General features: G+C 41.4%; 2 protein-coding genes across 3 annotated transcripts; one reads left to right on the plus strand and one right to left on the minus strand.

Moving 5' to 3' along the window:
• Positions 1-225: 225 nt before the first annotated feature.
• Positions 226-5,604, minus strand: maip1 (matrix AAA peptidase interacting protein 1). Its single transcript, XM_031289794.2, has 5 exons — positions 5,232-5,604; positions 5,046-5,117; positions 3,127-3,253; positions 1,095-1,245; positions 226-981 (listed from the first exon to the last, which is right to left on the minus strand). The coding sequence occupies exons 1-5, from the start codon at positions 5,550-5,552 to the stop codon at positions 903-905; spliced, it is 750 nt and encodes a 249-aa protein (XP_031145654.1). The 5' UTR covers positions 5,553-5,604; the 3' UTR covers positions 226-902.
• A 199-nt stretch (positions 5,605-5,803) lies between these two features.
• On the plus strand, positions 5,804-11,505 carry tyw5 (tRNA-yW synthesizing protein 5). Of its 2 annotated transcripts, XM_031289792.2 has the most exons (8): positions 5,804-5,951; positions 7,212-7,366; positions 7,458-7,527; positions 8,044-8,088; positions 8,258-8,395; positions 9,807-9,894; positions 10,099-10,215; positions 11,108-11,505. In XM_031289792.2, exons 1-8 carry the CDS (start codon positions 5,871-5,873, stop codon positions 11,398-11,400), a joined length of 987 nt encoding a protein of 328 aa, XP_031145652.1. In that variant the 5' UTR covers positions 5,804-5,870; the 3' UTR covers positions 11,401-11,505. The 2 variants fall into 2 exon arrangements, with proteins under 2 accessions (XP_031145652.1, XP_035859937.1); XM_036004044.1 differs by lacking the exon at positions 7,458-7,527 and having other exon boundaries at positions 5,807-5,951.
• Positions 11,506-13,471: the final 1,966 nt, after the last annotated feature.

Genomic DNA, 13,471 nt, shown 5'->3' on the forward strand with positions numbered 1-13,471 from the left:
TATTAAATGGTTTTAACGTAATCTGCATTAGGGTTTCTATGTTTTTAGTACACCTTTGCCTTTATCCAATTATTACAAATACATTTTAATTTGAATAATTCAAACAAATTTTGAAATCATTGTGCGGACAAGTCCAAGGGTCTTTGCAATCATCGTGTCTAAAAGAAAACTAAACACAAAACATGTTGAGTGTAGAAAATACTACAGGAAATGAACGGCACATTCTTCATTTTTCAAATTTTTAATAAAACAATCAAAGGTCTGCTGCAGCTACACCAAGCTGCCTTATTCATTGCAAAAACGTACACACATACAGTGCTTATATATCATGTACTTGAGAGCCAGGGGACTGCAACTATTTCTTTTTGTGTGGAAACAAATCTGGCACATTGAATCGTAACACATTTATATACCACACTCCTCCATAGAGAAACATAGTTCTCTACTTGGAAATACCGTTTATTACAATGTTCAGAATTTTCAAAAATAGAAAACAAGAGGTTGCCAAGAACAGACGCAAGGCACACCCATGTGCAGCAGACCCCATCCACATGATGTTACATAATGATTAAAATCAATTGAAAATAACATCCGATTCATCTGGCCACATTCCTAAATGTACAAACCTTCCAAAAACAAGAGTTCACAAACCTACTGTAGTCAAGTTCTAAACACTGTACATACACTATACTGCAGCGGTTCTGGGCCGTATCTATGACAATAGATGGGTTGGCTCATGTGGCTTCTCTACAGTGAATAGTGGCTGAATCCAAGCCTGTCCTGGTGTTTTCCTCCAACTTCCCCAGTGAGGAGCTGCGTCATGTTTGAAAGCAAATACTGAGGGGGAACTTCATGTCTTTGATTAGTTTCCAGTGGCACAACTGCCTCAAATCAAAACCACCTTAATCCAGAAGCTTGGAGTGCTCTATCCTCGTAATGGTCCAGTCTGGAGGCACTCCCTTAGTGAACTCCCTTTGGAATCTGTCAGAAAGCCAAAAAAAGAGAGAGATCAGAACAAAATACGCCAAGCCACATCATTATTCATATTTTACACGCACGAGTCATTACACTCCTGAGAAGACAGATATACCCACTCATAGTTTGCAGTTAGGAGTCTCTTAGTTTCTGGGTCGCCCTCTCCACCAATGGCCACCTGGAAGATACGAGTTCCCTCCATGGCTTCGTTTGGAAGGCGTGCACTTGTCAGATACCAGAAACGCATCAGAATACTGACAAATTTTCTCCCTGGAAAAGGAGTGCACCATTAATACGTTGTCACACAATAGTAGACAAGGATTTTACACTGCACAGATAAAATCACATTTTCGGTCTATTCTGTCCACATAACATCGACTGCATGTCTGTCCGTCCTGGAAGAGAGATCCCTCCTCCGTTGCTCCTCCTGAGGTGTCTTCCATTTCCCCCGATTTTTGGGGACGTTTTTTGTTATCCCAATAAAGGGTCTAAGGATAGAGGGTGCACAGAATGTAAAGCGCCTTGAGAACATTTTTTATTTTGGGCTACATAAATACAATTGACTTGACTTAAAGAAAATGAAGTGCTCAAGTAACACAATGATGCAATGAATATACCAATATTAAGGATACAAAACCAGCATAGACATCAAAACACTGTGTTTGCATCTAAAAGTATAAGGCTGGCTTTATTATGCTATGTTTGTTGTCAACAAATTTCATAAAAAAGACCAAAAGAAATCTTCCTTAAAAGGTGCTCTAAGCGATGTCACACGTTTTTTAGGCTACAACATTTTTTTTCACATACAGCAAACATCTCCTCACTATCTGCTTGCTGCCCGTCCCCTGACACACCAACCCGATAATCGGCCGTTGGACAGTCTGGCGAGGTCCGTGACTCGAGTCTGTTCGGTGTGTCCCGTGCTGTCGTCCGTCCGAGGAGCCGTCGGCCTTCATTTTGGGCCGACCCGACATGTTCAGTCGGAGACAGGGCAGTCGGGACTCGCCCGGAAATGGCGAGCGGATGAGCCTCTCAAAATCTTTTAAACTGACCTTTGTCGATCTGAAATGAAGACAGATTCAGCAACTGCATGGCCTATTTCTCTCTTAAAATGTTTTCAGAAACACGTTTCGGTGAACTATTTTAGTACAATATGAGATCGTATTCTGAACAAGCCGCCATGACAGTCTGGCTGTGAATTTCCGGAGAAAAAAGACCCACGTGACGCGCTTGTCCAATCAGCTGCCGGTTTTCATTTTCTGGGAAACAATACAGAGCAGCGCCGCCTGCTGCTATGGAGAGGTATTACATTTGACGCCGACTTACACTCAAGTCGGCGTCGCCTCAGTGTGTTCTGAGGCATTTCTTTTGGACCTCGGGGACCTGACTGATCAGTCCGACTGGCTTTTCTGCCGACGGTCGGCCCATCTGGTTGGTGTGTAACAGCTCAAAAAAAAAAAAACAGTCTCTGTAGACAGCCCAGGCTCCACAAACGGCAACAAAAAAAACTGTGCCAACCTGCACCACCAAACATAAGCAGTGTTCCAGCCAATAACTGACAAGAAGGATTTGGGGGTGGGGGTTGGGGGGTTAGTGCGCGGAAGGGATGGGGAGGGGGAGGGGACGGGATGAGGAGGAGGGAGGGGCGAGCTAGCCTCCGTTTTTGTTTGACAATACTTCGAACGTCAACAAGTAAGTGACATCGCCCAACATCGCCTAGAGCACCTTTAATTCCTCTCAACTTCCCTCCACTGTCTATGGCACTCTGCAGGTCCATTGGAACAGAACTGAAACAGCTGGGCACTGTCATTCTTAACAAAGGTTAATTAGACAGGAGTACATTGTGGATTTGTCTGGGACTTTTTTCAGCTGTGAATGAATCCACAGGGTGCTCTAGTGAGGGCGGTGTGTGGGAGATTGAGTCTGAATAAACTACAGCGTGTGTATGGTATTGAAGGAACATGTCACCTGGTACGACAGTGTGGCTTGTTGATGTGTTTTTTTAATAGTTTTTGGTGGAGGTGTATGGCACAGAGGAAGAAGATATATCAGGCTTTTACAAGGATCTGTTCATTGTTGGTTTTTGTCTTTTCATGGGATTTGTTGACAATAAAAAGGAACGGGAAATACTGTTTGACACTTCATGCTGACCGTTATCATCATAGAAGATCCCTACGTCTCCAGGTGTGGTGTACATGATCTCATCAGGGTCTGCAGAGAGAGCTTTCTTGTGGCTCGATGGCAGCAGGTTGCACTTCTCCTCAAGCTTTCCAATCAACTGCAAAGACATCAAAGATGAGATAAAGCTTAACTTGAGCAGAGAGAATACACCGGTCATATACAAGGATTTTAAAATGCCGCGAGTCTATCCTTTGATCCAAGAAAACATGTCTTGATTATACTGATTGGTGGTAATACGATTGATGACTTAATTAATCTACACACTATTCAATTCAGGTTTGTATGATCAATTACTCTTTTTTTAGTTATTCCTACCTACGACCACTCATAACAAATTGCATCCGTTTATGAGCGGTTTCTTTAGAATAGTTTTTTAGAAGCCTTAAAGTGCTCACATTATGCTCATTTTCAGGTTCATAATTGTATTTAGAGGTTATATCAGAATAGGTTTACATGGTTTAATTTTCAAAAAACACCATATTTGTTGTTGAGCTCTCTGTTTTAGCTACAGAGTGAGACATCTCACTTCTGTTCCATCTTTGTTGGGAGTCGCACATGAGCAGTAGCTAGGTAAGGACTACTAGCCAGTCAGAAGCAGAGTATGAGGGCGTGCCCTGACAGTACCTAGGTAAGGACTACTAGCCAGTCAGAAGCAGAGTATGAGGGCGTGCCCTGACAGTACCTAGGTAAGGACTACTACAGAGTGTGGTCTAGACCTACTCTATCTGTAAAGTGTCTCGAGATAACTCTTGTTATGATTTGATACTATAAATAAAATTGAATTGAAATTGAATTGAATTACTAGCCAGTCAGAAGCAGAGTATGAGGGCGTGTCCTGACAGTACCTAGATAAGGACTACTAGCCAGTCAGAAGCAGAGTATGAGGGTGTGCCCTGACCGTACCTAGGTAAGGACTATCAGCAACATTTATAAGATTTTTTTCTCCAAATTAGGCCCTTTTCCATAAATTTCTATCAGATTGTATCCCCCTTTCTCCCAATTTGGTAGCCAATTACACCCAACCTATTATCCAGTAGCAATAGACTACATAATGGTATGTAACCCTAACCCTAACATAGGGCCTAATTTCAAGAAAAACGTTAGAAATGTGGGAACATAGGACTGACCCCGAATGGATAACGTTAGGGACAGAATGGATAACGTTAGGGATAGAATGGATAACGATAGGGACAGAATGGATAGAATGGATAACGATAGGGACAGAATGGATAACGATAGGGACAGAATGGATAACGTTAGGGATAGAATGGATAACGATAGGGACAGAATGGATAGAATGGATAACGATAGGGACAGAATGGATAACATTACCCAGGTAACAATTTTTGGTTCCCAGAACGTTCGTTTTTGGTTGCGGGAATGTTCCCTGAAGGTTAGTTTTTGGTTCCCATGGAAAGTTTTCCTGGCGTTTAGGGAACGTTAGTTTTTGGTTACATTGACCGTTCCCAGAATGTTTGCCTACCGTTGTAACCTTTAGAGAACGTTCCCCTACTATAGGGACAGAATGGATAACGTTAGGGACAGAATGGATAATGTTAGGGACAGAATAGATAAGGTTAGGGACAGTATGGATAAGGTTAGGGAAGAATGGATAACGTTAGGGACAGAATAGATAAGGTTAGGGACAGAATAGATAACGTTAGGGACAGAATAGATAAGGTTAGGGACAGAATAGATAACGTTAGGGACAGAATAGAAAAGGTTAGGGACAGTATGGATAACGTTAGGGACAGAATAGATAAGGTTAGGGACAGAATAGATAACGTTAGGGACAGAATAGATAACGTTAGGGACAGAATAGATAACGTTAGGGACCGTATGGATAACGTTAGCAGCTAAGTTTGGACTTGCTGGGTTCCCATACTCACGTCTTTAGCCACGAGCCCTTCCAAAGCGTCAAACTGACACTGTGACAACAGTCTGGAGACATGGGAGAAGGCCTGCAACAACACAACTCAGTTCATTGAGGGGGGGGGGGGGGGGGTTAGGTCGTAATACGCGAATAAATAACGTTCTTAAACACCTTATCCCACTGTTTTCAGGTTCCTACAGACCTGCTTCGCTCCCTCCGTGAACTCTTGAATGTTGAACTCTTTGTCAAAGTAAGCCCGGATCAGAAAGTAGTATATTCGGGTGCGAAGCCAGATAAAAGGGTTCGGGATGCCGACAACCACCACCTTCCGGTTCTGGTTCCGGTTCTGTCCGTCGCGCTCGGAGCTGTAAGGGCGGACCGCTGCTGTCAGAGCGGCAGGGGGTGGGGAAGGTAGCCGCGTTTTCCCCGACCGGTTCAGGATGATACTTTCATTTAAAAATAAACGAATACAGCTAAATGTTGATGGAAACCTGTGGCAACCTCTTAACATGGGCAGCGCCATATTTTTTTTTTCTCCCCCCTCGGACTGACGACTTCTTGTCCGTGTATTTCTATCTTCCGGTGAGAAACACCGTCTAAAAAAAAGAGTCAATATTAAAAATACAGACAGTAATGCAACAAAATATTGAAAAAAATCATGCATTTTTTTGTCTTCAAACAGGCACACAGTTTTGTAATTAATATGCCATAATGTTTTTTTTTTTGTTTTTTTTTATACAGTCGACTTTCACTTATTTATTTTTCGTTTCTATGGGGAATACTAACAATGTGACTCCTGTTGTTTAAGAGCTGTTTACTTTCTAAACCAAAATCATGTGAAATGGAGCTCCAGGAAAAAGTACCCGTGCCGATATTTACAGAAGTAGATAAGGACGTGTTTCTGCGAGAGATTTATCCAGAGGTAACTGACTTTAGTTAGTCTTCATGGCTGCAGTTAAATGTGACTAACGTTACAGTGTCCAAGGGTAACGTTAACAGGCTGCTGCTGCTGTGGTGACTCTTTTAGCAGATGGCATTTTCAATGTTGCACGACAAACTGCACAATTGCTGTACTGCTTATCCTGGTAATACATACAAAGGCAATGTCTCGGTCTCAGGTTAGGTCTACTGGTGATTAGTTAATGACAGATTAGTTGATGACAGACACCAGTCACCTCCAATCAACAGCCATAAGCAAAACCACTGCATATTTCTGTTTTAGATAACCTTTAAACGGAACATATTTCTATCTACATGACCACAATGTCTGATGACGACATCAGGGTTATTTTTTTTTGTCAGACTTCAAGCTCCTCCAGAGCCACAGAAGACATTATACCACTGTCATAACAACCTGAGTACTACTCCCCAGGGGTTGCACGATATTGAAAAAATGTGATAATGCGATATAATCATTATGAATATTGCGATATCGATATTCATTTCAATATTTCTTAAACATATGTAAAATTACAAAAGTTATGGGAAAAAAACGCATCAAAATAGATTTATAACAGATTAAACAAGTCTTCTTACAACACAAGGATTATATCAACTGACTGTCATATTGGACTGGTCCAACCTGAATAAATAAATAAGGACCATGTCTACAGAACAGGACATGTTTTACTGGTTGGACAGTATAAAATATATAAATAAAGAGAACAGGACATGTTTTACTGGTTGGACAGTATAAAATATATAAATAAAGAGAACAGGACATGTTCTACTGGTTGGACAGTATAAAATATATAAATAAAGAGAACAGGACATGTTCTACTGGTTGGACAGTATAAAATATATAAATAAAGAGAACAGGACATGTTCTACTGGTTGGACAGTATCAAATATATAAATTACGACCATGTCTACAGAACAGGACATATTAGACACAATAAAAGTAAATATAAAAAAATATTGCATACTTATCGCGACACTTTCGATATAATATGGGACGCAATGTGATATTGCGATAACGATATCCAGTTGATATATCACGCACCCCTACTCCCCATGACCAGTAGCATGATCTGCACGTGTATAATTGGTGGCCCTTTAAATGATGCATAATGTACAGTATAATAATTATGTATGGTATTGGATCCTGGGTCCATTTATTTGCCATCAGACAGGGTGTGCAGAGGTGCATCTAAAGCTAAATGATACTGATGGGGTTTTGCAGCGCAGGCCAGCCGTGCTGAGAGGCGTGTGTCTCGGAGCATGCCTGGAGAAGTGGACCGTCGAGTACCTTGGACAGAAAGGGGGAGACAGGGAAGTGACGATTCACGTATCCACTGTGCCACGGATGGACTTCCTTCACAAAAACTTTGTTTACAAGTGAGCTCTCACACACACACACACACACACAGACACACACACACACACACACACACACACACACTTCTCAGCTACACCTCTCTATTCACAGGACTCTGCCATTCAAGGAATTTGTGAAAAGAGCATCTGAAAAAAAACACACTGACTTCTTCCTGTGTGAGGTAAGGGTAAAAAAATTAAATAAGGATGTGGTATACACTTGTAATTAGGGCTGCACGATATGAGCAAAATATGCGATATGCGTAAGGTTGTTGAATATCACGATAACGATATTTCTTGCGAAAAATAAACAGACATTAAAGTGTACTCAGTTCTGCATTTCTACTGCTTTCAGTATTCTGCTAGAATACAACAAATTGCTTGTTGAATTTAAAACAAACGAAAGGAAATCATTTCCAACAGTATTTCATTGATCAAATTTCACATTGAATTGAATATAAAATGCACCACTAAAAAAGAATGACAGTTTCTTTTTAAACTGTAATTTTCGACTGATATTTTCTTTCAACTAACACAAAAAAATCTCTGTGTGTGTCTTTCATGACGTGTCGCAGCTAAAGTGTATACTGCGCCAGTTGATATTGCGATAACGATAAAAAAAACATATATTGTGCAGCCCTACATGTAATACACTTGTTATAGCTCTTAATGACACACATTCCTTGGTCTTATTTTAGGATGAGAGCTATTACCTTCGATCACTGGGAGAGGACGTACGAAAGGTATTAAGCAGACTCAATGTTATGAAATCTGTGAAGACAGAACATTAGGTTTTGTACCTTACTGATTCTGCTGCCAAAGTTTAGAGATTTATTTGTATTTATACAGAAAACATGTTTTCAATCTGACTTTGAGTGTGGAAGCTCTTGTACATAAATGTCTCTCTCACAGGAACCTGCTGATCTGAGCAAACAGTTCCCAGACTTGGCAGAGGATTTTCACATCCCACAGTTCTTTGAACCCAATCAGTTTTTCTCCAGCGTCTTCCGCATCAGCTCCTGTGGTCTGCAGCTGTGGACACACTACGACGTGAGCCTTCTGCATTTAGTTTATCAACTTATTATTTCAAGTTCTCTTTTTTATCTGCCGCCACACTGGTGGGACGCTGACCTCATAGGTGCTGTATTTAGCACAGGCGTAGGTGGTGTACAAGTATGTATTTTAGAACTGACAATCAAATGCTAGGGGTGCACCGATCCACTATTAAAGCACCCATATTATGCTCATTTTCAGGTTCATAATTGTATTTTAAGGTTGTACCAGAATAGGTTTACATGGTTTAATTTTCAAAAAACACCATATTTTTGTTGTACTGCACCGCTCTCTCTCACTGCTGCAGATCCTCTTTTCAGCTGGTCTCTGTTTTAGCTACAGAGTGAGACCTCTTTTCTTCTTCTTCTTCTGTACTATCTTTGATTGCACTGCACATGCCCAGTAGCTCAGATGTAGATCATGTCAGCTAGCTAGCTCCATAGACAGTAAAAGAAAGGCTGTTTCTACAACTTCGGTCAGTTACAAGGCAGGATTAGCTGGGAGACTTCTAAATGAGGGCGCACATGTAAGTAGTTCTTTTGTAGATTATGGTGAACTTGTGTGTGTTGTAGCAGTGCTTTGCTATTGAGAACGAGGTAGCATGCTAGCGTTAGCATGCTAGCGTTAGCATGCTAGCGTTAGCATGCTAGCGTTAGCATTAGCGTTAGCATGCTAACACTACGAGCTAATGGTTGTGGTTAGCCCCCTCATTTCGGCTTGTGACGTCACAAGCCGTACCAATTTTGAACAGCTCACCCAGAGACTGAAGGCAGGACACATTCAGAAACCGTATCTCACTCTAAACAGCATGGGTGGATTTTTTTCAAAGTTTGTATGTGTGTGGAAGCACCAGAGACACAACAGAACACCCCAAATCCCAGAAAAAGTGATTTTTTCATAATATGGGCACTTTAAGATCGGATATCGGTCCCGATATTGACAAAATAGCTGGATCGGGGATCAGAAAAATTAACAGATCCACAGGCCGATCCAGTTTTTTTAGTTTATTCCCCTCTGTCGCATGTCTGACGCATGCTGAAAGAGTTGAGTGTACAAATAAATAAGAATTCAGTACATTCCATCTATGTTATTTTGTCTTAGTTAGGAAAGTAATGTTTAGCTAGGAAAGTCTGGTGCCTTTAGTCTCTTCCACATGGTGGAAGGAAGGTATAAGGTGGAAGGTATACAGTGTATTATTAATTCAACAATGGTATCAGATCGGTATCGGGTATCGACAGATACACAAAGCCCTGGCATCGGTATCGGTATCAGGACTGAAAAAGTCGGATCGGTGCATTCCTATTAAATGCTTTCATTTACCTCTCACAGGAAATACAGTTGAATTTCTAAGATGTAGCCTCAGTAAGCTCTCCCTCTTCTGTTCTTTGGGGGGGGTTCATTCCTTCAGGTGATGGATAACCTGCTGGCTCAGGTGACCGGGATGAAGAGAGTGGCTCTCTACAGTCCCCAGGATGCATTGCACCTCTACCTGTCAGGCAAGTGGTTATAGAAAGATGCCAGATGTTTGTTTTGAATGCTCAAAATATAGCTACTGTATCAGCCTCGTCCACTTTCATGTTAAACTTTGTTATCGATGTTGATTGATTGATTGAATGTGCTGTTTTTTTGCAAGCGTTCTTTTAATAGCTTGGTATAATATTATAATGCCTCTATTATTTTATTTGAATTCAACCTATCAGGTGATAAATCAGAGGTCCTGGACATCGACTCCCCAGACCTGAATCGGTTTCCTGAGTTTGTGAAGGCAAAGAGATACGAGTGTGTGCTGGAGCCTGGAGATCTACTTTTTATCCCCGGTAATGCAAACTGTCCACAATTAGCAAATCTTCCATCATAAGGTCATGCTAGTTCTTCTGTATGTAACTCTCACTCTAATAGTGAGCATGGATGGATGATGAATAGGAACCTTATTTATTTATTTGAGTCCAGTACTTGAGTGCACCTTAATTTCATTGTATTTTTTTTTTTTACAATGACAATAAAGTCTCTATCTCGTAACCAAACTCAGTAGAAATTCTAGCTTACAAACACCAGTGGAAGCTTAAAGGAGAATTCCGGTCGATTTCAACACGTAGCTCTGTTGTGTGTTGTCTCGTAGTGCTGTCAGTAGCGAGAAAAATGAAAATAATCGGTGTTGCCTACACCATGTTATGCTACTGCTAGCTTTCACACCAAGGCGGGTGAAACTGAGCTGGTTTTAAACTTGTTTTTAGCCTCTTAACATGTTTGAAAAGTCATTAAAAGTGCCTACCCATGTGAAGTGATTCCTTCCGAGTGAACACAGTGAATCTGACTGCAGTAGATGTGAAAGAAATGCATGAAAGTTCTGCTAATTCAGCTCTGTTTAATTCCGGTGTTGAGACGGCAAGACGAGTGCTTAGGGACCGTCTACAAACTACAACACTGAAAAGAGATACAACAAAAATATCTATTAATTTAATGATTAAATAAGGTAGTGTCTCCAAACTTACCTCAATTATAACTTGTCTCCTGCTAGTTGTACTACAGCACTACGTGACAACAAACAACAGAGTTACGTGTTGAAATCGACCGGAATTCTCCTTTAATATTAGAAACACATCAAGCAGTTACCTGCTATAAATACATATTACCGATTACAATGAATTTTAGGAACAGTTTCATATATATTAAGGATTTGACATAATCAAGTGTCCCTGTTTTCCTCAGCCCTGTGGTTCCATAACACCCTGGCACTGCAGTTTGGTGTGGGTGTAAATGTGTTCTGGCGCCATCTGCCGGCTGCCAGCTACGATAGGAAGGACCCGTACGGTAATAAAGACCCTGTGGCTGCCACTCGAGCCCTGCAGGCCCTGGAGAGAGCACTGCACACTCTGGATGAGCTCCCGGCAGATTACCGGGACTTTTATGGGCGCCGAATGATACAGCGCATTCAAAAGCGGACGTATTGTGACATTGTGTCGAGCACATCTACACAGGACGCCACATTACCCAGCAGTTAGTCTCGCATTGCCAGACTTTCCGCCGTGGCGCTGCAGAGGAGGGTCTGGCTAGTCCACACAACGTTCCTGGATGGGAGAAACACGTGCTCTGGTTTATTGGCATTTCTTTAAACCAATCACAATCCTCTTGGCTGGTGCTAAGCGCCAGAGCCCGTCTACGGAGAGCCTGTTCACTCCCTATTAAGCCCCATTGTACTGAATTTGGTTGCAGTTCCACCAGAGTTCCACTGGGGGTGATCACGGGCGAGTGCAAAATTAATTGGAGTCTATCTATCTTTCGCCTGATTGTCGTTGAGAAATCTTAGATTGATTGTAGTTTTTGCAAGTTCAACATGGATTGTAGGTTGAAAGTTGAATGAACGAGTACTTATGTCCTTTTGATTTCTTACAGGTTGAGTCGTTGTTGCCCATAACACGCTAGCATTCTGCTAATGAATGCTGATTGGTCAGTGAAGGACTGATTACCGGATTAGCGGAGATCCCGCTTGACGGCATCCGAAGCGGAACCAGAATGTCAGAGTGAATATTTCGGCGTGGTCTTTAAAACATTAGCAAACCTCTTTCTAGTGTATTGACAGGGAGAGTCTAACCTGTCAGCTGTGTTGTCGATGCCTCGAGAGAACAAAGGAAGCGACTCAGAGCTTGCCATAAAGCAGAATCTCTGGCCGTATACGTGTATGACGTAAATGACATTTTAAAAGGCTTTTTAGAACAAAAAAGCCACTTTAAAAAAATCTAACACCCAGCAGTGTGTATTTTCTTAGCTTCCCCTTTCGAATGCAACATTCAAATTACTAGACAAAAAATTATATCCTGAGAAAAGTGGATTTTGAGGGGTATAGCTCCATAGACCTCCATTCATTCTGCACTCGCCCGCGAGCGCCCTCATATGGAACCAGAGTGGAACTGCAACCAGTTCAGTTCGAGAGAGTGGAAGTTCTCCCCTTATTAGAAATTCTCTGTAAGCGCAGAGTAGAGACCCGGTGACGCTGCAAAATAGTCTCGGGAAGGAACTGGTTTTGGTGGAACATGTGTACGTTCAAAGGCGTGCGACAGAAAACTCAGATTGGACAGATAGTCTAGCTAGCTGTCTGGATTTACCCTGCAGAGATCTGAGGAGCAGTTAACCATAGTCCGCAGAAATCCACCGGAGGTTAGAACGCCAACACAAAGAAATAGGAAGGCGAGGGACAATTGGCCTAAAAAGAGGGACATCCGGAATTTGCGGCGGCACCTGAGCCATCCCCGGAAGTGGAACGTCGCCGATAGACTACCAAGCAGTCAATTCACCAAACCTGGATGAGTGTCCTGATAAATAAACTAATAAAACATCCTGTTGCACTCATGGTATGCTTTGCTTTGCTTTGTTGGACTTTCGGCTTGGACGTTGAATGTGATTATAAAAGAGCATGTGGAAGTTTGGATGAATTTTGAATTTACAAAAACAAAACACTCAATATAATTTCCAAGAGAGGGATTAACCTTCATGTCTCAGAAAGTGGCCAATATATGTAAGGTTTCCTTCTGAGAAATTAACAGGGGTGCACTTTTCTTATTGCAAAGTATTAAATATTTTGGCTGATGCATTGCATAAAGCTGAAAATAACACTATATCATGATGCGTTAGCAAAAATCATGAGGTCTTAAAAAATATATTTTGACAGTCCTTGTTTCTTTACGAGCAGCTCCAGTGTTCCAGCAGCACTCCTTCTCCTGAGTTCCTTTTCTAGCAGGCTTCTAACGCTTCTGCACTTCATTATCTTCAAACATCTATCTTGAAGTATTCTTTATGATATTACTCCTCATCTGTTGTTTCTAAATTTGAAAATGCACACAGCATGGTGCAGACCAAGGTGAGCTTCAATACAAGTCAAATTAGACATGTTGCAGAACTCTTTTTTTGACTCAAATGTCTGTTTTACCTTCATCGGGGTGATGTGAAAGTGATGTCAACTTTCTCTAGCCAATCAGTTGTGTTACTTTGCAAGAGACATACATCAATTATAAAAGACATTACAGTTCTCTTTTCAATGTAAAATATTGTATTCTGTAAACTTTTTGAAAAGGTGAT

Source organism: Sander lucioperca, chromosome 8 (genome assembly GCF_008315115.2).
Source record: "Sander lucioperca isolate FBNREF2018 chromosome 8, SLUC_FBN_1.2, whole genome shotgun sequence".
In the NCBI taxonomy this organism is placed as follows: domain Eukaryota; kingdom Metazoa; phylum Chordata; class Actinopteri; order Perciformes; family Percidae; genus Sander; species Sander lucioperca.

Excerpts from the sequence above, each read along its gene's own strand:
- maip1 (XM_031289794.2), bottom strand. The coding sequence starts at position 5,552 with ATGGCGCTGCCCATGTTAAGAGGTTGCCACAGGTTTCCATCAACATTT. Across the intron at positions 5,118-5,231 it reads TCACGGAGGGAGCGAAGCAG|GCCTTCTCCCATGTCTCCAG; the intron begins GTCTGTAGGAAC and ends GTGTTGTTGCAG. Across the intron at positions 1,246-3,126 it reads GATCTTCTATGATGATAACG|GGAGAAAATTTGTCAGTATT; the intron begins GTCAGCATGAAG and ends CTCCTTTTCCAG.
- tyw5 (XM_031289792.2), top strand. The coding sequence starts at position 5,871 with ATGGAGCTCCAGGAAAAAGTACCCGTGCCGATATTTACAGAAGTAGAT. Across the intron at positions 7,528-8,043 it reads CTGACTTCTTCCTGTGTGAG|GATGAGAGCTATTACCTTCG; the intron begins GTAAGGGTAAAA and ends GTCTTATTTTAG. Across the intron at positions 8,396-9,806 it reads AGCTGTGGACACACTACGAC|GTGATGGATAACCTGCTGGC; the intron begins GTGAGCCTTCTG and ends TCATTCCTTCAG.